The sequence below is a fragment of the Salvelinus namaycush genome, chromosome 24, assembly GCF_016432855.1.
Source record: "Salvelinus namaycush isolate Seneca chromosome 24, SaNama_1.0, whole genome shotgun sequence".
Classification (NCBI taxonomy): Eukaryota; Metazoa; Chordata; class Actinopteri; order Salmoniformes; family Salmonidae; genus Salvelinus; species Salvelinus namaycush.
The window spans coordinates 26587558-26611321 of NC_052330.1; the positions used below are offsets into that span (position 1 = coordinate 26587558).

Consider the following 23764-nt stretch of genomic DNA (forward strand, 5'->3'; position numbering starts at 1 on the left):
CAAACAAAAACACAGGAATGTGAATATCAGGAAGTGTTGAATGTGTACCACACAACAATCATCCATTACCTTGGTGACAGAACATAACCCTGATTAACGTAGCAAGCAACACTCCCTGGTCTACTAGACATATAATAAAATAGCAATTATCCTGGCTAATAGTATTACACATCCTCTTACATGTTTACTGTGACTTTATATGACATTGGAGACTGAAGAGTCTGAAGTTATATTTACTTAGAGAAATACCAAAATAGTTCCTAACCTACTAATTAAAACCCCTAACTTAAAGGTTAGAGCTGTGCTTTATTTACAGTGTACTTAATGTGGTAAACCACCCAGTTTGAAATCCCTGAGACTGTTATTAGTCAAACAGCCAGGCTTGTTTCAGGCCACTCTGTCCAATATCAGTCTGAAACACGTTCACAACCCAAGGCAATCTGTGTGTATGCATGAGAGTGTGTGTGTCTGAGTGTGTGTATATATGAAAGAGAGAGAGAGAGAGAGAGAAAGAGAGCGAGAGAAAGTAAAAAAGTAAGAAAGAAAGAGAAAGGGGGAGTAAGAAGGGGTGGGCTGGCGACAGAGTAATAGCAAAGTCACTTGGATTACATTCCAGTAGTCCATCCATTTCTTTGCCACATTCTAAGTGAGCACCCATGTGTGTGTAAGAGAAAGACAGAGTAGGAGAGAGAAAGACAGAGTAGAAGGTAGTTGCAGTCTCAACTATAACTGGAGCTAAAGCAAACAGTGAGCCACACACACACACACACACACACACACACACACACACACACACACACACACACACACACACACACACACACACACACACACACACACACACACACACACACACACACACACACACACACACACACACACACACACACACACACACACACACACACACAGCAGGATGTGGTGTTTCAGTGAGATTATGTAAATCCTACAGTACATGTGTTGCTCGACACCATAAATAGCGCTAACTCCCTTTCTCTGAGCAAATATGGCTGTTACATTCACCCAGATCCATTGTCACCAAATCCCAGACTAATAATTAACAGTCCTGACATTTAGAGAAGTTGGAAACCACCAAGAATGCAATTCAAACGGACCCTTCACCTGTTCTTCCATCTGTGTTGTGCACCTTACTGTGTAAACTGAGCTTCCCTTGTATTCAACTTGTAAAGATGTCTGTCATAGCTAGTATCTACAATATCATGCTGGGCTCTCCTTCCTGTTAAGAGGTAACCTGGCTGAGATGGCCTAGGCTTCTACTCCTAATGAACCTAACAGGGCTTTTAAGGAATATTTTACTAGGAACACTCTGTCCCTACTCCCAAATGCACACACGCGCCCCCTCCCTCCCCCCTCACACACAAACACACAACTACAACCAAAACACTGGCATATTGCGACCCTTTGAATTGGCAGTGCAACATGGTTTTTAATTGGTTGCTAGTGTTTTTGTTGTTGTTGCTGGTTATGTTAGTTTTTGGTTCACAATATGCTATTTCTTTATTATACAGACTTACTCAAACAGCAATAGGTAGGCAACAATGGGTATGCAGACCAGGTATTCAAAAAGTTTGGTCCGAAGTCTTGGTTGAATCTTTGCGATGCGCATTCCAGTCATCATGCACTGTTTGAATGATCATTTCTAAAGGCTTTCCCCAAAATCTTTCCATTTTAATGTGGACTACAAAGTAGGACTACCTGACAATTATATCAGGCTGATTTGTATCAATCATGGGGCATTTGTTTCGCAAACTCTGACATCACATGTAGCCTACACCGTACATTGCACAGTACAAAAATGAATGATATACGTAAACCCTGGATGGCTGATGCTGTGTATTGGCCAGTGAGAGGCTTTGAAGCCACCGATCAGCCTTACTGGCACTCCCCAGAAGGACCAGTCCTCCATAGGAATTAATTGACTTCTACAGTATTTACATAAAATGTTTCAAGGACAGAATTACATGTATTTAAGCATTTTTCTGTTGTCCGAACCGTTTGGGTCTCATGAACACAATGGGGTTCTCAGTTTTCCTCTACAACTCCCACAAGCCTCACAAGACTCCCACAAGCCTCACAAGACTCCCACAAGCCTCACAAGACTCCCACAAGCCTCACACGTCTGAAAGTAACCCAATACCACTTTCAAAAATGAGTGGAAGTATGGAAGTTTTGTGCCCATCCAAAAAAGGGGTTAAATATGGGAAAAAATTTAGCAAAACCAATTTCTGAACTTTCTTATATCTCTCAGATAAAGGACAGAAACTTCAAAACATACATGTTTTACCATGTATGAATGTGTTTATTCAATGTGTTTCTATGGGCTAATGGCAGTAAGTCCAAATTCAATGTTTAATCAAATATTTTTTTAATATATTTTTTTATAGTCCAAATCGAATAGCAAAATGATACATGGTTGACCATCCTAAAACATTCTATATGTTCGCTTTTTTTTGTGTTGTTCCAGACATCAAAAGTGGTCTCCTGATGTAGGGTGTTTCTCAAAATGCATACTATCATTCACATTGGAACAAGGGAGGGTCGGAGTAGAGTCCAAAATGTATACTATCATTCACATTGGAACAAGGGAGGGTCGGAGTAGAGTCCAAAATGTATACTATCATTCACATTGGAACAAGGGGGGGTCGGAGTAGAGTCCAAAATGTATACTATCATTCACATTGGAACAAGGGGGGGTCGGAGTAGAGTCCAAAATGTATACTATCATTCACATTGGAACAAGGGAGGGTCGGAGTAGAGTCCAAAATGTATACTATCATTCACATTGGAACAAGGGAGGGTCGGAGTAGAGTCCAAAATGTATACTATCATTCACATTGGAACAAGGGGGGGTCGGAGTAGAGTCCAAAATGTATACTATCATTCACATTGGAACAAGGGAGGGTCGGAGTAGAGTCCAAAATGTATACTATCATTCACATTGGAACAAGGGAGGGTCGGAGTAGAGTCCAAAATGTATACTATCATTCACATTGGAACAAGGGGGGGTCGGAGTAGAGTCCAAAATGTATACTATCATTCACATTGGAACAAGGGGGGGTCGGAGTAGAGTCCAAAATGTATACTATCATTCACATTGGAACAAGGGAGGGTCGGAGTAGAGTCCAAAATGTATACTATCATTCACATTGGAACAAGGGAGGGTCGGAGTAGAGTCCAAAATGTATACTATCATTCACATTGGAACAAGGGAGGGTCGGAGTAGAGTCCAAAATGTATACTATCATTCACATTGGAACAAGGGAGGGTCGGAGTAGAGTCCAAAATGTATACTATCATTCACATTGGAACAAGGGGGGGTCGGAGTAGAGTCCAAAATGTATACTATCATTCACATTGGAACAAGGGGGGGTCGGAGTAGAGTCCAAAATGTATACTATCATTCACATTGGAACAAGGGAGGGTCGGAGTAGAGTCCAAAATGTATACTATCATTCACATTGGAACAAGGGGGGGTCGGAGTAGAGTCCAAAATGTATAATATCATTCACATTGGAACAAGGAGGGTCGGAGTAGAGTCCAAAATGTATACTATCATTCACATTGGAACAAGGGGGGGTCGGAGTAGAGTCCAAAATGTATACTATCATTCACATTGGAACAAGGGAGGGTCGGAGTAGAGTCCAAAATGTATACTATCATTCACATTGGAACAAGGGGGGGTCGGAGTAGAGTCCAAAATGTATACTATCATTCACATTGGAACAAGGGGGGGTCGGAGTAGAGTCCAAAATGTATACTATCATTCACATTGGAACAAGGGGGGGTCGGAGTAGAGTCCAAAATGTATACTATCATTCACATTGGAACAAGGGAGGGTCGGAGTAGAGTCCAAAATGTATACTATCATTCACATTGGAACAAGGGGGGGTCGGAGTAGAGTCCAAAATGTATAATATCATTCACATTGGAACAAGGAGGGTCGGAGTAGAGTCCAAAATGTATACTATCATTCACATTGGAACAAGGGGGGGTCGGAGTAGAGTCCAAAATGTATACTATCATTCACATTGGAACAAGGGAGGGTCGGAGTAGAGTCCAAAATGTATACTATCATTCACATTGGAACAAGGGGGGGTCGGAGTAGAGTCCAAAATGTATACTATCATTCACATTGGAACAAGGGGGGGTCGGAGTAGAGTCCAAAATGTATACTATCATTCACATTGGAACAAGGGGGGGTCGGAGTAGAGTCCAAAATGTATACTATCATTCACATTGGAACAAGGGAGGGTCGGAGTAGAGTCCAAAATGTATACTATCATTCACATTGGAACAAGGGGGGGTCGGAGTAGAGTCCAAAATGTATAATATCATTCACATTGGAACAAGGAGGGTCGGAGTAGAGTCCAAAATGTATACTATCATTCACATTGGAACAAGGGGGGGTCGGAGTAGAGTCCAAAATGTATACTATCATTCACATTGGAACAAGGAGGGTCGGAGTAGAGTCCAAATCAAAGTATGCACAACGGAGCACTGAAGGCACTTCTCGAATGCGTAGTCGGGTTTGTACATATTTTGAAGCATCGATGCAAGCGGCAACAGAATTACGCAACATTATTTGAGCTGAAGCGAGAGAAAATACACGCCGACTTTGGTTTGAAATGTTGCCTATTCACATCTCATATGTTGCATGATTACAATATTTTATCTTGATACGTTAATAAATATATGCTGTGTTAATTTTGGAATATTTATCAACTGTCCCTCCAAACAATCAACACAATTATTTGAGTACGGAGAGTAGTCTAATAGGCTACTTACTCAGCCCGCAATTTAAATATAACTTTTAAATGATGCAAGCATCATCCGCTTTACCGGGCTAGTATTCTTTTCATTCTGGCCAGTAGCTTTCATTTGGCACTGGCCAGGTGTGCCACTGGCAGATATACCTGAATGTCAAGCCCTGCAAGGCCATGCGAATTTAAAAGATGGCTAGTCATTACTAGTCTGGTTCTGTATTGAATCTAGGTACATTATGGGACAGGTCAGGTCATTATTATCAGAAGAAATGATGACCAAACCATTGCCACCAGTGAAAAAAGTCAGTGTAGCCCCACACACACGTTCATTCATGCTACCTCATTCTCTTCCTATCTCATATACACACACACACACACACACACACACACACACACACACACACACACACACACACACACACACACACACACACACACACACACACACACACACACACACACACACACACACACACACACACACACACACACACACACACACACACACCTTGGATGGAGTGGGCTAGAGAGTGCAGGTGGGAGTCATATATTTGTCTGGAGAAAGAAGAGAAGGAGACCCCTGGTTGTCAGACTCCCTACTCTCATAACTTTACATTCCTCTCTCAGTGCGTAGTGGAGATCTGCTAAGTGTGTGTGTGTGTTGAGTTTGTGTGTGTGTGTTGGTTTTGACTGGAGCATGGCTCCCTCCTCTAGTTCTCCATCCATCACCACACTCTTTAAAAAGAAAGAACACACATACACCCCAAACACACACACCGACACACACACAGGACTGCTAAGAGCACGCCTGGGGAACCACAGCGTTCCCTACAGGAGTCAGTCATCCAGCATCTGTAAATGTAAAAACAAACAGGGGTAATATCAAACCTCCCTTGCCCATAACTATATACTATATTAAAGCCACCATAAATAAAACCATAATAAACGCCTGTCAAACTAATCACAATAATGGTTATGGCTTAATGTGGAATGACTCAACTATCTGCCAGTCTCTGGCATGATTGATTGAGTAAGCAGCCAACATTGACACACAGAACAATCAGATCCTATGGTCTGATACACACAACTGTGTGGATCTGAGGTTTGTTTTCCATTAGCTGCCTGAGTCACTGTGTGTGTGTGTGTGTGGACTCAGTAATGAGAGAGGAAGAGGAAGATGATGTGAAGCATCAGTGAGGAGGGTACAGGATGGGAATGCTGTCATCCTTCCTCATCTTTCCTTCACAACGGAAAGATGGAGAGATGGAGTGTGGGAGATGGAGAGATGGAGAGTGGGAGATGGAGAGACGGAGTGTGGGAGATGGAGAGACGGAGTGTGGGAGACGGAGAGACGGAGTGTGGGAGACGGAGAGACGGAGTGTGGGAGACGGAGAGACGGAGTGTGGGAGACGGAGAGATGGAGTGTGGGAGACGGAGAGATGGAGTGTGGGAGACGGAGAGACGGAGTGTGGGAGATGGAGAGACGGAGTGTGGGAGATGGAGTGTGGGAGATGGAGAGATGGAGTGTGGGAGATGGAGAGATGGAGTGTGGGAGATGGAGAGATGGAGTGTGGGAGATGGAGAGACGGAGTGTGGGAGATGGAGAGACGGAGTGTGGGAGATGGAGAGACGGAGTGTGGGAGATGGAGAGACGGAGTGTGGGAGATGGAGAGATGGAGTGTGGGAGATGGAGAGACGGAGTGTGGGAGATGGAGAGACGGAGTGTGGGAGATGGAGAGACAGAGTGTAGGAGATGGAGAGACGGAGTGTGGGAGATGGAGAGACGGAGTGTGGGAGATGGAGAGACGGAGTGTGGGAGATGGAGAGACGGAGTGTGGGAGATGGAGTGTGGGAGATGGAGTGTGGGAGATGGAGAGACGGAGTTTGGGAGATGGAGAGACGGAGTGTGGGAGATGGAGAGACGGAGTGTGGGAGACGGAGTGTGGGAGACGGAGAGACGGAGTGTGGGAGATGGAGAGACGGAGTGTGGGAGATGGAGAGACGGAGCGTGGGAGATGGAGAGACGGAGTGTGGGAGATGGAGAGACGGAGTGTGGGAGATGTAGAGATGGAGTGTGGGAGATGGAGAGATGGAGTGTGGGAGATGGAGAGACGGAGTGTGGGAGATGGAGAGATGGAGTGTGGGAGATGGAGAGACGGAGTGTGGGAGATGGAGAGACGGAGTGTGGGAGATGGAGAGACGGAGTGTGGGAGATGGAGAGACGGAGTGTGGGAGATGGAGAGACGGAGTGTGGGAGATGGAGAGTGGGAGATGGAGAGACGGAGTGTGGGAGATGGAGAGATGGAGTGTGGGAGATGGAGAGACGGAGTGTGGGAGATGGAGAGACGGAGTGTGGGAGATGGAGAGATGGAGTGTGGGAGATGGAGAGATGGAGTGTGGGAGATGGAGAGATGGAGTGTGGGAGATGGAGAGACGGAGTGTGGGAGATGGAGAGACGGAGTGTGGGAGATGGAGAGACGGAGTGTGGGAGATGGAGAGACGGAGTGTGGGAGATGGAGAGTGGGAGATGGAGAGACGGAGTGTGGGAGATGGAGAGACGGAGTGTGGGAGATGGAGAGTGGGAGATGGAGAGACGGAGTGTGGGAGATGGAGAGATGGAGTGTGGGAGATGGAGAGACAGAGTGTGGGAGATGGAGAGACGGAGTGTGGGACATGGAGAGACGGAGTGTGGGAGATGGAGAGACGGAGTGTGGGAGATGGAGAGACGGAGTGTGGGAGATGGAGAGATGGAGTGTGGGAGATGGAGAGACGGAGTGTGGGAGATGGAGAGACGGAGTGTGGGAGATGGAGAGACAGAGTGTAGGAGATGGAGAGACGGAGTGTGGGAGATGGAGAGACGGAGTGTGGGAGATGGAGAGACGGAGTGTGGGAGATGGAGAGACGGAGTGTGGGAGATGGAGAGACGGAGTGTGGGAGATGGAGTGTGGGAGATGGAGTGTGGGAGATGGAGTGTGGGAGATGGAGAGACGGATTTTGGGAGATGGAGAGACGGAGTGTGGGAGATGGAGAGACGGAGTGTGGGAGACGGAGTGTGGGAGATGGAGAGACGGAGTGTGGGAGATGGAGAGACGGAGCGTGGGAGATGGAGAGACGGAGTGTGGGAGATGGAGAGACGGAGTGTGGGAGATGTAGAGATGGAGTGTGGGAGATGGAGAGATGGAGTGTGGGAGATGGAGAGATGGAGTGTGGGAGATGGAGAGATGGAGTGTGGGAGATGGAGAGACGGAGTGTGGGAGATGGAGAGACGGAGTGTGGGAGATGGAGAGACGGAGTGTGGGAGATGGAGAGACGGAGTGTGGGAGATGGAGAGATGGAGTGTGGGAGATGGAGAGTGGGAGATGGAGAGATGGAGTGTGGGAGATGGAGAGACGGAGTGTGGGAGATGGAGAGACGGAGTGTGGGAGATGGAGAGACGGAGTGTGGGAGATGGAGAGACGGAGTGTGGGAGATGGAGAGACGGAGTGTGGGAGATGGAGAGACGGAGTGTGGGAGATGGAGAGACGGAGTGTGGGAGAGGGAGAGACGGAGTGTGGGAGATGGAGAGACGGAGTGTGGGAGATGGAGAGACGGAGTGTGGGAGATGGAGAGACGGAGTGTGGGAGATGGAGAGACGGAGTGTGGGAGATGGAGAGACGGAGTGTGGGAGATGGAGAGACGGAGTGTGGGAGATGGAGAGTGGGAGATGGAGAGACGGAGTGTGGGAGATGGAGAGATGGAGTGTGGGAGATGGAGAGACGGAGTGTGGGAGATGGAGAGACGGAGTGTGGGAGATGGAGAGATGGAGTGTGGGAGATGGAGAGACGGAGTGTGGGAGATGGAGAGATGGAGTGTGGGAGATGGAGAGATGGAGTGTGGGAGATGGAGAGATTGAGTGTGGGAGATGGAGAGACGGAGTGTGGGAGATGGAGAGACGGAGTGTGGGAGATGGAGAGATGGAGTGTGGGAGATGGAGAGACGGAGTGTGGGAGATGGAGAGACGGAGTGTGGGAGATGGAGAGTGGGAGATGGAGAGACGGAGTGTGGGAGATGGAGAGACGGAGTGTGGGAGATGGAGAGACGGAGTGTGGGAGATGGAGAGATGGAGTGTGGGAGATGGAGAGATGGAGTGTGGGAGATGGAGAGATGGAGTGTGGGAGATGGAGAGACGGAGTGTGGGAGATGGAGAGACGGAGTGTGGGAGATGGAGAGACGGAGTGTGGGAGATGGAGAGATGGAGTGTGGGAGATGGAGAGACGGAGATGGAGAGACGGAGTGTGGGAGATGGAGAGACGGAGTGTGGGAGATGGAGAGACGGAGTGTGGGAGATGGAGAGACGGAGTGTGGGAGGTGGAGAGACGGAGTGTGGGAGATGGAGAGACGGCGTGTGGGAGATGGAGAGACGGAGTGTGGGAGATGGAGAGATGGAGTGTGGGAGATGGAGAGATGGAGTGTGGGAGATGGAGAGATGGAGTGTGGGAGATGGAGAGATGGAGTGTGGGAGATGGAGAGACGGAGTGTGGGAGATGGAGAGACGGAGTGTGGGAGATGGAGAGACGGAGTGTGGGAGATGGAGAGACGGAGTGTGGGAGATGGAGAGATGGAGTGTGGGAGATGGAGAGACGGAGATGGAGAGACGGAGTGTGGGAGATGGAGAGACGGAGTGTGGGAGATGGAGAGACGGAGTGTGGGAGATGGAGAGACGGAGTGTGGGAGATGGAGAGACGGAGTGTGGGAGATGGAGAGACGGAGTGTGGGAGATGGAGAGATGGAGTGTGGGAGATGGAGAGACGGAGTGTGGGAGATGGAGAGATGGCGTGTGGGAGAGTGGGAGATGGCGAGACGGAGTGTGGGAGAGTGGGAGATGGAGAGACGGCGTGTGGGAGAGTGGGAGATGGCGAGACGGAGTGTGGGAGAGTGGGAGATGGCGAGACGGAGTGTGGGAGAGTGGGAGATGGCGAGACGGAGTGTGGGAGAGTGGGAAATATCTGGTGTTTGTGCCGACACACACACACACAGAGATGTTCCTAAAGTGCCTAAACCTATTAGAGCATCAGCCGGCAGCAGACCGGTGATGGGTTGCAGGAAATGTATCCCAGTACATCCTTCTGTCATCATTAGTATTACTGATTTATTGATGTCTAATGGGAAGGGAAGTCCCAAAGGACACACACACACGAACATGTCCCTAAGGACAGAGGGATGACTCAACACCACCAGACTAAGAGTCTCCAATTGACCTTTGACCTAAAGCAATTATGGTCGTCAGTCAACGAGAGAGATCCCCCATGCACGTCACACACCTGGTCTTCTTACATCGTCTGAGGTGAACTTAGATGATACCTAGAGAGATACAATCGATCAATATTTGGGAGACATAGAGAAAAGGGCTGTGTAGCAGTCAATGACCAAAGCGCCCTCTTTGGCCTCGTGTGGAATTGTCACGATCGTTGTTAGAAATGGACCAAGGCGCAGTGTGCGTAGAGTTCCACATTATATTTAATAGTGAGACTTACAACCAAAACAACAACGAATATAACAAACGTGCAGTAATGCAGTGCTCAAGGCAACTAAACACAAACAAGATCCCACAAAGCACAAAGGGGAAATGGCTGCCTAAATATGATCCCCAATCAGAGACAACGGTAAACAGCTGCCTCTGATTGGGAACCATACCAGGCCAACATAGATATATAAAAACTAGAGTACCCACCCTAGTCACACCCTGACCTAACCAAAATAGAGAATAACAAGGCTCTCTAAGGTCAGGGCGTGACAGGAATGTTATTCATATTTTTCATAATGAATAAAGATTATTATTTTAAAAACAACGAAAATCTGGTGTTTCTATGTCAAACAGATGCAAAATGTAATACATTTCAACTCTATATCCGACATGGTACAGGTGTCTTCTTTTTTTAAGACCATAACCATGTGTGTGAGTGTCACGCCCTGACCTTAGAAAGCCTTTTTATGTCTCTATTTGGTTTGGTCAGGGTGTGATTTGGGGTGGGCATTCTATGTTTTGTTTTCTATGTTTCTTTATTTCTATGTTTTGGCCGGTATGGTTCTCAATCAGGGACAGCTGTCTATCGTTGTCTCTGATTGGGAACCATACTTAGGTAGCCCTTTTCCCTCCTTTCAGTGTGGGAAGTTAACTTTGTTAGAGGGCGTCATAGCCCTGCTAGAGGGCGTCATAGCCCTGTTAAGCTTCACGGTCGTTTTTTTATTGTTTTGTTGGCGACATTCAAATAAAAAGGAATATGTATGCTCACCACGCTGCACCTTGGTCTTCTTCCAGCATCGGCCGTGATAGTGAGGTGTATCCTTTAGTTTCAAAGTAGATTTGTTTAAAACGACCAGAATCACTCTGTGACCCTGATTTAGCTCACTGCAGTAAAAAAAATGCACCGATATGACATTTTTGGCCGATACCGATATTCAATATTTTCCTTGCCAAAAAACCTGATGCCGATATTAAACATTTTAGCGACCTTTTAAGCATTCTAGTACAGTTAAATATACGAACGCAGCGGTCTAAGGCATGCATCTCAGTGCAAGAGGCGTCACTACAGTCCCTGGTTCGATTCCAGGCTGTATCACATCCGGCCGTGATTGGGAGTCCCATAGGGCGGCGCAGAATTGGCCCAGCATCATCCGGGTTTGGCCGTCATTGTAAATAAGACTTGCCTAGTTACATAAAGGTCACACACACACACTTGATACACACGGGAAACTGTTGAGCGTGAAAAACTCAGCAGTGTTGCAGTTCTTGACACAAACCGGTGTGCCTGGCACTTACTACCATACCCCGTTCAAAGGCACTTAAATATTTTGTACACACACACACACACACACACACACACACACACACACACACACACACACACACACACACACACACACACACACACACACACACACACACACACACACACACACACACACACACACACACCAAAAAGTTGTTTTTGGAGCATTTACATATGTCCCCATTACCAGGAAAACATAATCAAAACCTATTTCTTTCACTTACTTTCTGTGCTGTTTCATTGTTCATTTGTTCAGTCGTTTCATACTCAACCAGGATTTCAAAGGCACTTAAATATTTTGTACACGCACACACACACACACACACACACACACACACACACACACACACACACACACACACACACACACACACACACACACACACACACACACACACACACACACACACACACACACACACACACTGCCCTTCTTCACCATCTGTTGCTCTGTGGGGCTTCTGTGAGCTGAGAGCAGACTGGAAGAATCCTTCCTGATTAGCATATTTAAGCATGTGTGTGTCTGTGTGTCGGCGAGGCACGTCTGCCATGTTAATCAACACAGTCGTCTCCTGCAGGCCTTCTATTAGCTTATCAGCCTGCGCAACAGCTATTATCAACACACACACACTTATAGCCAACTCCACGGGAGACCTCCAGCTTGTCTAGAATTATGCTGTTCTTTAATCATAACAGGGTTGATCATTGTTTTCTAAACAAAGAGTTGAGGTTTGGTCTTTTCAAAACCTGGCTAATGATCTCTTTTGTTAACTGTGATTACAGACGGTATGTAAAGAGAGAGAAGCCAGTCAACCAGGGCCACCATGGACAGTTGCTTGCTACTATTTTCTATCTGAGAAGTAAAACAAACCCCTGATAAATGACCTACTTCTCATAACACTAGCCACAAACACACAGATCAGTAGCGTTGCTCGCTAGCTCATGTTATTCTATTGCTATTCTACAATTGTAGCCTACCAGCAACCACCCATAGTTAGCCATGCCAAGCTAGCTCTGTGGTTTATTTCAAGGTGGATATACGTTGGTTGACAAGTAAACTCCAATATCAACCAAAATTGGATGGTGATCTGACGTCTTTTCCCAGTGGGTATTCATTAAATGTTTCAGAGGCTAAAATCAGACAACCATGTTCTCACCTTTTTAACCTCTCCTAGCAAACTTTAATCAAGATGTCAAAAATGTGTCAATTAACAGTTTGTGTACTAGATTCACCAGAAGCTTGGCAGAGATTCACCAAAGCTCTCCACCCACCCAGTCTCTCATGAGTCCTAGCAGGGTAGAGGCCACATAACTAGCAGCGCCACCCAAATACACACTAAGTTAATACATAAAGGAATGTATTCCAAAGTAACCAGGCTGACCTAGTTAAAAGGCTCAGTTAAAGATGCCCTTTGATGTTAGCGATGATGTTGCTTTCCCTCTGTGTTTATCCATGGAGGGATCCCCCTCACTGAAGACTACATTTAAGGAATTACTGATCCTTATCTTGGTGTATGTCTCTGTGTGTGTGTGTGTGTGTGTGTGTGTGTGTGTGTGTGTGTGTGTGTGTGTGTGTGTGTGTGTGTGTGTGTGTGTGTGTGTGTGTGTGTGTGTGTGTGTGTGTGTGTGGTACATCCAGTCCTGGATCTGCCATCCCCCAGCTAACTGGCCTGATTGAGTAAGAGAGGGGAACGTGGGAGGAAGGACATAGTGAGGGAGTGTGCTGTGTGTGACACTCACAGCAGACTAACACACACACTCACAGCAGACTGACACACACACTCACAGCAGACTGACACACACTCACAGCAGATTAACACACACTCACAGCAGACTGACACACACTCACAGCAGATTAACACACACACTCACAGCAGACTGACACACACTCACAGCAGACTAACACACACACTCACAGCAGACTGACACACACTCACAGCAGACTAACACACACACTCACAGCAGACTGACACACACTCACAGCAGATTAACACACACACTCACAGCAGACTAACACACACACTCACAGCAGACTAACACACACTCACAGCAGACTAACACACACACTCACAGCAGACTGACACACACTCACAGCAGATTAACACACACTCACAGCAGACTGACACACACTCACAGCAGATTAACACACACACTCACAACAGACTAACACACACACTCACAGCAGATTAACACACACTCACAGCAGATTAACACACACTCACAGCAGACTGACACACACTCACAGCAGACTAACACAAACTCACAGCAGACTAACACACACTCACAGCAGATTAACACACACACTCACAGCAGACTGACACACACTCACAGCAGATTAACACACACTCACAGCAGACTGACACACACTCACAGCAGATTAACACACACTCACAGCAGACTGACACACACTCACAGCAGATTAACACACACTCACAGCAGACTGACACACACTCACAGCAGATTAACACACACACTCACAGCAGACTGACACACACTCACAGCAGATTAACACACACACTCACAGCAGACTGACACACACTCACAGCAGATTAACACACACACTCACAGCAGACTGACACACACTCACAGCAGATTAACACACACTCACAGCAGACTGACACACACTCACAGCAGATTAACACACGCTCACAGCAGACTGACACACACTCACAGCAGACAAACACACTCACAGCAGACTATCCAACTTTTGGTCGCCATGACAAAGTTGGTTAATGTGGTGGATCAATACGGTATGTGGCTGTGCCTTTCGTTCTAATGACTAACACCATTCATTATTGTACCATAAAGGAGATAGCCCTACTTATGTGTGAGTGTGTCAGGGTTTCCAGACATTTGAGAAATTTAACAGACCCATATGCATCGTGCTTGTAACCTGATTAGGGCGTCCACCCAAGGTGCTCAGAATGACAGAAATCACATTTAGAATATTGTCATTCATATTAACAGAACATACAAGTCGAGGATGCAGCGATGTGTGGTTTTCCTTACTGAATGCTGATGTGCACTTTGAACATGTTAGAATAACTGTCCACATGTACTTTTCCTCAGCCAACAAGATGAGTAACGAACAGAAAAATCACTAGCCTATGTCAATTTACTATAGTAGAAAAGTTTAGTCTACCTATTCTATTGGTCAGCTTGTGGAGAAAGAAATAACCTGTTCCAAACAGACTCTGGGACAGTTGTGGGATGATGGATCCCAAATTCATACAACCAGCAGGCCCAGGCTACATAAAAAACCTGTTAAAAAGCAATGAGGCTGATGCAACAGATCAGAACGTTTAGAATAAAATGTTGATCAACTATTTATTCACATTATAAGCACAGCAATGCACACAAAGCAGTAGGCTACGTGTGAATGTTCTTTCCATAATGCAGTTAGCAGGACAACACCATTGTTAAAGGGGTACTGCACATGCGAGCGGTTTCATGTGACAGAGATGAAAATATACATTAGAAATGCTGAAAGATAGGAGATCTAATAGGCTAATTTGAAGCAAGGTAAGACATGCCTCATATGTTTTAAAACATTCAGGTTTCAAACGATTTAAGTATATGTTTTCAAAATGCATACTGCCTCCAGGTCATTGCAGTGGTGTGTGACGCGCTGATGAAGCCTGCCTTCCATTGACATTTGATGCTGCGTTCAAAACAACTGGGAACTTGGAAATCTCCAACTACCGACTTCAGTGCGTTCAAGAAAAATAGGAACTAGGACTGGGAAAAATAATTTTGAACGGTCATCCAATTCCAACTCGGCCTCTTTCTAGAGCTCTGACTTTCCGACCTGAAGATCACTGACATCATTTTAAAAATGTATTTCACCTTTATTTAACCAGGTAGGCTAGTTGAGAACAAGTTCTCATTTACAACTGCGACCTGGCGAGGTCATGATTTGACCTCGTATTTTTCAGAGTTCCCAGTTGTCTTGAAAGCACCACAAGATGCTACAGAAGCAGCTCTTGCGCTGTCTGACACATTTTCCAATTAAAGGCTCTGTATCTGTATAAATAACACGTGTGATAAATAAGATACATAACAAATATATTGTACACAGGCGGCAATTTAATTCCACTAAATTATGCAAATTAACCTATAAGCATGACCAGTCAAATGTATTTACACCGACTGTTATTTCCATCAATGAATAGGCTAAAAATCATTATTTGGCAATGGGATTTCTTCTTCTCTCGGCTTAAAAAAAAATGTATCAGACAAAAGCTGGCTATTACCGACTAACGGAAATGCTGGTGTGTGTGTACGTCTTTGTGTGTGTGGGCCCTGACTAACGCAATGATTTCTAAATGCCATAAAGGAGACAGCCCTACATGTGTGTGTTTGTGTCTTGATGTCCAGCGAGAGGACCGTCATTAGGGTAGGGTTAGTTGTGTCACTGCTGCACAAAGACACAGAGCTACAGGCCATAGATAGAGTTTCAGGCTAACCTTGTTTGAGATGCACTACTTCTAATGGGTGCCATGTTGACACCCAAAACTCAGAGACAATGACATTATAGTTAGGATAGAAATGACAGTTTATTTAAATGATAATGCCTGAGAAGCCAGTGTTGATGATATATTGGCATGGGTGTTGTTACTGTAGGCCCAGCCGAAGTCGAGGGCCGGCAAACCGTGACAATATATCCTCCAAACACCGGCATTATCACTTTTATACAACGGGTTACCAACATATTCAAATAATGATTGACATTTTCTTTCAGAATAAAAAAAAATAAAAAAATATTCATACTATGTCATCCTTCCATGAGATATAGTCCCGACACAAATCTAAGGTTGCTACTCATGCCAGCTGGTCGGTTCAGTTGCCAGAGATGCGACCCAGACGTTAAGTCTTTTTGTTCTATATCTATGGAGGCGTTTGTTCAAATTGTTCCATTGCCATACTGGCTAGCAACGTTCTTATCCCTTGCTTGCTAGCTAGCAAACTACGGGTAACTTAGTCACATCAAACAGTGCAGCCAGAATAACAGCCATGTAGCTGCATTTGCGTTTGTTTAAGCGATTTTCTAGTGACATTTGGATAAATCCATAACAATGAGCTAATGATACAAAATTTCACCTGGCATAGAAAATGTGCTCTCGTCAGGACACTTGTTCAGAGGAGCTAGCCAACAACACAGCTAACACAATCATTTCAAACTGTAATGAATACTCAGGGAGAGCGCGGCAGGTGTTAATTTCGCCTTCACAGAAGGCAGGAATCGTGGTCACCGGCAGGCAATGGTCATGCACAGGTAGGTGAAAAACTAGGACTGAAGGATCTAACTGGTTCTCACAAACAAGCTAGGAAAAGGCTTAGTAAAGTCAAAACAAACAATACCTCACAAAGGCACAAACAGAATGAACTGAACTAAATAAGGAGTGAGTAACTAACACAGGTGAAATCAAAGAACACAAATGAAAGACCGGGCTACATTCTAGAACACAAAGAAACAGGGCTACGTTCAAGAACACAAAGAAACAGTGCTACGTTCAAGAACACAAAGAAACAGTGCTACGTTCAAGAACACAAAGAAACAGGGCTACGTTCAAGAACACAAAGAAACAGTGCTACGTTCAAGAACACAAAGAAACAGTGCTACGTTCAAGAACAAAAAGAAACAAGGCTACGTTCCAGAACACAAAGAAACAGGGCTACTTTCAAGAACACAAAGAAACAGGGCTACGTTCAAGAACACAAAGAAACAGGGCTACTTTCAAGAACACAAAGAAACAGGGCTCCGTTCAAGAACACAACGAAACAGAACACAAGGTTGCCTAATAAAATAAATACAGGACCTTACACAAACTGAAGCTGGAAAGATTGCAAACTAGCTGCATTGTGTTTTGTTTTACCTGTTTTCTATTGACATTTCTTTGTATATATCCATAAAAATGATGCCAGCTGATTCATGATTTTGACTGGCTGAGAAAAGCTGTCTGACAGCTGGAGATTTGTTTCATTTTGTCGGAGAGACAGACAGCAAGGTTTATAAAAATCTCCGCTGGTGAAACCAAAAGCTAGTCTAAAAGAAATGGGAGATAATGTCTAGATGTTTTTTATAGTGGAGATCAAGTTCATAAACTGCCTGGCTGGGCTGATGAGACAGTGGATTGCGGAGTGAGATGGAACAGAGTAAATAGGCATTTCAACATCATAGATTTAGCCGGTAGTAACTTGTGGAATAGACACCGGCTGGAATGCGTTTTTAACCAATCAGCATCCAGGATTAGACTCACCCATTGTATAATGTAATATAATGATTAATGTCAAGTTGGTTGGAGGACAGGTTGGCAGTTGGCACTCACTGTTTGCCAAAATGTTGGTAGTTTGATTCTTACCTCATCAAACCTGTCGAATGAGGCTCCTTCCTGCATGAAGCCAGGCAGGTGCTTCTGCCAGTTAAACTCATAGGACTTAGTCATGGCTGCTTACACCTGTCGAGAGAGAGGGGGGGGGAGGGGGGGGGGGGGGAGTGGGAGTGAAAGAAACATTGTGTTAAGGCAGGTTGGCCTCTTGCAGGTGTCTTAACCTGGGATGTTCAAAGAAATACAATATGTGCACCACCAAATAGCCTTTCTGTGCTGGGAAAAACAGGACGTAGTCATAACCAGTCCATCACACCGAGCAGACTGTTACCACTTAAAATGCACACGTATTGTTTTACATCAGAAAGAATGACGCCACCTGTCACGAGACGATACATTTTATTATTAGCAATAACAGCTCACAGAAATAGCCGCGGATGACATCAAACCTGAACGTGTCAGGCTGTCTGTGTGAGTGTGAGAGTGTGTGTGCGGTGAGATACTAAGACAAAAGAATAGACCTGCAAGTGAACTTGGCATTAATTTACTTGTCCCTGGGGGCCTCTCCCTCTCTGTCGGTGTACAGTGTGTGTGTGTGTGTGTGTGTGTGTGTGTGTGTGTGTGTGTGTGTGTGTGTGTGTGTGTGTGTGTGTGTGTGTGTGTGTGTGTGTGTGTGTGTGTGTGTGTGTGTGTGTGTGTGTGCAGTGTTGCCCTCTAACACATTGAAGTCTTCCCATCTATGAATGAATAATTTGTAACATGTCTATAACTGCATCAGTAAGGAGGGTGATATCTGGACCAGACAGCAGACTAACTGTCAACTATGATTTTTCAGAAGGGCTGAGGTATGTAGGATATGTACAGTGCATTCGGAAAGTATCTAGATCTCTTGACTTTTTCCACATTTTGTTACATTACAGCTTTATTCTAAAATTGATTAAAAAATATATAACAATTGCACAAAAAAACCCTGAAACATCACATTTACATAAGTATTCAGACCCTTTACTCAGTACTTTGTTGAAGCACCTTCGGCAGCGATTACAGCCTCGAGTATTCTTGGGTATGATGCCAGAAGCTTGGCACACCTGTATTTGGGGAGTTTCTCACATTCCCTCTCTGCAGATACTCTCAAGCTCTGTCAGGTTGGATGGGGAGCTTTGTGCACAGCTATTTTCAGGTCTCTCCAGAGATCAGGTTCAAGTCCGGGCTCTGGCTTGGCCACTCAAGGACATTCAGAGACTTGTCCCGAAGCCACTCCTGCTTTGTCTTGGCTGTGTCCTTAGGGTTGTTGTCCTGTTGGAAGGTGAACCTTCACCCCAGTCTGAGGTCCTGAGTGCTCTGGAGCAGGTTTTCATCAAGGATATCTCTGTACTTTGCTCCGTTCATCTTTGCCTCGAGCCTGACTAGTCTCCCAGTCCCTGCCGCTGAAAAACATCCCCACAGCATGATGCCACCACCATGCTTCACCGTAGGGATGGTGGCAGGTTTTCTACAGTGGTGACGCTTGGCATTCAGGCCAAAGAGTTCAATCTTGGTTTCATCAGACCAGAGAATCTTGTTTCTCATGATCTGAGAGTCTTTAGGTGCCTTTTGGCAAACTGCAAGTGGGCTGTCATGTGTCTTTTACTGAGGAGTGGCTTCTGTCTGGTCACTCTGCCATAAAGGCCAGGTTGGTGTAGTGCTGCAGAGATGGTTGTCCTTCTGGAAGGTTCTCCCATCTCCACAGAGGAACTCAAGAGCTCTGTCAGAGTGACCATCGGGTTCTTGGTCACCTCCCTGACCAAGGCCCTTCTCCCCTAATTTTTCAGTTTGGCCAGCTCTAGGAAGAGTCTTGGTGGTTCCAAACGTCTTCCATTTAAGAATGATGGATGCCACTGTGTTCTTGGGGACCTTCAATGCTGCAGACATTGTTTGGTACCCTTCCCCAGATCTGTGCCTCGACACAATGCTGTCTCGGGAGCTCTTACGGACAATTCTCTGAACCTCATTTTTGATCTGACATGCACTGTCAACTGTGGGACTGGCAAGTGTGTGCCTTTCCAAATCATGTCCAATCAATTGAATTTACCACAGGTGGACTCCAATCAAGTTGTCGAAACATCTCAAGGATGATCAATTGAAACAGGATACATTTCGAGTCTCACAGCAAAGGGTCTGAATCCTTACTGAGGAAAATGTTTTATTTAATCAATTTTAGAATAAGGCTGTAATGTAACAAAATGTGAAAAAAGTCAAGGGGTCTCAATAAAAGTGTGTGCATGTTGAGTGTATTTCCATGAGAAGTGCTGTGTGCTTAGAAAAGGATACAGTTGATGTGAGTAATGACTGTGTACAAGGGTGTGTGAGCGAGTGTGTGTAGACGCCACGGTACAGATACAGATCACAGAATAATGGCAGAGTCATTTTTTCTCTCTAGTAGGGAGAGGGAAGGAAGCCGGATGTTAATGAGAAAGAATGGGAGAGTGACACAGAACGAGGGAGGTGAGAGAAGGGGGAGAGACAGAGAGAACCAGCTCAGCATGTCAGAATTTGGGAGAGACGAGTTGCTCTGTGTGTGTGTGTGTGTGTGTGTGTGTGTGTGTGTGTGTGTGTGTGTGTGTGTGTGTGTGTGTGTGTGTGTGTGTGTGTGTGTGTGTGTGTGTGTGTGTGTGTGTGTGTGTGTGTGTGTGTGTGTGCCTGCGTGTTCTGTGTTTGATGTCAGGTACACAGATCTGAGACCATAGCAACACACTGTGCATCAAAACACCCTCTACCTCTTCTGAAATACAGCAACACAAGTTTGATTCAATTGCCAAACTGTACACATGGGGTGTTTCTCAAAATTACTACTACCGTACTCCGAGCATGCAAATTTGTGACGTAAATTGAGTAATTAGTATGCTTATTGGTCATAGTTAGTATGCCAAAAGTTCCCGGATATCGTACGACATTTGCCAAAATACGAATTATACAAGAAGTCGACACTATTTCCGTGCTTTTAGGGCCCATAATGCAATTCTATATAAAATGGGCGTGGATTCACATTGTTTTCAGATTTGAAGAAAATGGCAGAAAATATGCAGCCGAAGTCCAATGAGAGCGGATACAAATTCATTGCTTTAACTAATTATGACAAATGTTAAGAAAATGTTGAGCAATGTAATAAAGTAATGACTTTTCAAATAAGTTACCTTACACGTTATGTTGGCTGACAATTTGTTCGCTATACTATCCTTACGAACCACATAGCATATCATTACAGCAGTATGTACCGTTATGTTAGCTACCTACCTAACGTTAGTTGGCTACTAATACATCAAAATTACCAGTATATTAACTATATGCTATCTAAGTAACTACCCAACGTTTATTGGCCTGATTAATCCCGTAATTCTTAGTTTAGCTAAGTGGTATAGTCGTTGTACGTTCTCAATGGACATTCTGGTGCTTTCGTAAATTCGCTCTGGCTATCTACTCCAATTTCAGAGCACTCTCGTCTGAGTTTACCAGAGCGCAGAATAACTGATGTATTTACGAAAGCTCAACACCCGTTGAATATATGGCCGGTTTTAGTAAACGTTGGCAAAAAAACGTCATTAAATTGTTGCCAGCAACACAGTTAGTCACCAACGCTCTGGATAACATGAAAACTGCCTAACCAGCTCTGCTAGGGCGAGTACAATGGTCAGAGTGAGGTGTTCTCTCATGTGTGTCTGGAAATAGCTAGCAAGCTAGCCAACGTTAGCCAGTTAGCTTGGATGCTTGACTGCCATTGTGAGGTCAGAACGCTCAGATCAACCATGCTCCTCGGCCAGTGCATCCAGTGTGCGCTCTGAATGCTCCAAGAGCGAACCGCTCTGAATTTATAAATGGACAATCTGACAACGCTCTGAATTTACGAACGCCCAGAGCGCACTCTGAGCGTCCTCTGGTACTCCAGATTGTATTTAAAAACATACCCAAAGTTGTAAAATGTCAAGCTAGTAATTTGTTATGTTAAAAAGCTAGCAAGAGGTTGCATAGCAACAGCAACTTTCGGTAGACAGGCGAAGCTCTAGTACACTAAACTGAAAGGAAAACCTTCCCTTACAGTATACAAAAATGATCTAATAGTATGTAGTATATACTCATTAAGTATGTAGTATACAGTATTGTAATGAAACAGGCAGGGACCTTCTAGCCCGAGGTCCGGCTCGCTATCGACTGTGCCGCAAAAGCATGCTCAAGCGGCAGGTTCGATTTCCGAGCTTATAAACCCAGGGTCGTTACACTACTCCCTCCTTTCAAAGAGCGTGTCCTCGCGCTAGCTTTCGACTCTACGTCTTACAGGAACGCGCTCACCGGCCAAGCACACGCACTGTCGTGGATGCAAGGTCCGATCACTTCTGACACCAATGTAATGAAACAGCAGGGAGCAGGTCTCGAACCCTCGACCTTATAGCTCGAAGTCCAGCGCGCTATCGACTGTGCCGCAAAAGCATGCTCAAGCGGCAGAGTCGATTTCCACGCTTATAAACCCAGGGTCGTTACAGTATGTTAGTATGGGTATTCGAACACAGCTTCTGACTTCGTGTAACGTCTGTGAGAGCACCGCTCCAACCCCAGCCTCGGATGCGTCCACCTCTACGATGAATGCCAAAGAAGGGTCCGGATGCGCCAACACTGGCGCGTCGGTAAACAGCGCCTTCAAACGACGGAAAGCTCCGTCCGCCTCTGCTGACCACTGCAAACGCACCGGCCCCCCCTTCAGCAGTGAGGTAATAGGAGCCGCTACCTGACCAAAGCCCCGGATAAACCTCCGGTAGTAATTGGCAAACCCTAAAAACCGCTGCACCTCCCTTACCGTGGTCGGCCAATTACGCACGGCCTTGACGCGGTCACCCTCCATTACCACCCCCGAGGTGGAAATGCGATAACCCAGGAAGGAAACGGCTCGTTTGGAAAACTCACATTTCTCCGCCTTCACGTACAGGTCATGCTCCAGCAATCGCCCAAGAACCTTGCGTACCAGAGACACATGCGCGGCGCGTGTAGCGGAGTAAATCAAGATGTCGTCAATATACACCACTACACCCTGTCCGTGCAGGTCTCTGAGAATCTCATCAACAAAGGATTGAAAGATGGCTGGAGCATTCTTTAACCCGTACGGCATGACGAGGTACTCATAATGGCCAGATGTGGTACTAAACGCGGTTTTCCACTCATCTCCCTCCCGAATACGCACCAGATTATACGCGCTCCTAAGGTCCAGTTTCGTGAAGAATCGCGCCCCGTGAAATGATTCCACCGCCGTAGCGATGAGAGGTAGTGGATAACTGAAACCCACAGTGATGGAATTTAGACCTCGATAATCAATACACGGACGTAAACCACCATCCTTTTTCTTCACGAAAAAGAAACTCGAGGAGACGGGTGACATGGAGGGCCGAATGTACCCCTGTCCCAGGGCTTCCGTGACATATGTCTCCATAGCCAACGTCTCCTCCTGGGACAAAGGATACACGTGACTCCTGGGGAGTGCAGCGTTTACCTGGAGGTTTATCACGCAATCCCCCTGTCGATGAGGTGGTAATAAGGTCGCCTTCTTTTTACTGAAAGCGATAGCCAAATCGGCATACTCAGCAGGAATGCGCACAGTGGAAACCTGGTCTGGACTCTCCACCGTTGTCGCACCGATGGAAACTCCTAAACACCTGCCTGAACACTCATCAGACCACCCCTGGAGAGCTCCCTGTTTCCACAAAATCCTAGGATTGTGAATAGCCAGCCAGGGAATCCCCAGCACCACCGGAAACGCAGGTGAATCGATAAGGAACAGACTAATCCGCTCCTTATGATTCCCTTGCGTAAACATCTCCAG

At 45.9% G+C, this 23764-nt stretch overlaps 1 protein-coding gene across 1 annotated transcript in view; it reads right to left on the minus strand.

Moving 5' to 3' along the window:
* Positions 1-23764, minus strand: part of LOC120019374 (1-phosphatidylinositol 4,5-bisphosphate phosphodiesterase beta-4-like) — a 108219-nt gene that overhangs the window by 22294 nt on the left and 62161 nt on the right. Inside the window, exon 3 of the mRNA XM_038962664.1 lies at positions 17956-18051. Within this exon, the coding sequence (XP_038818592.1) occupies positions 17956-18039 (84 nt within the window). The 5' untranslated portion in view covers positions 18040-18051. The remainder of the gene's footprint in view (positions 1-17955; positions 18052-23764) is intronic.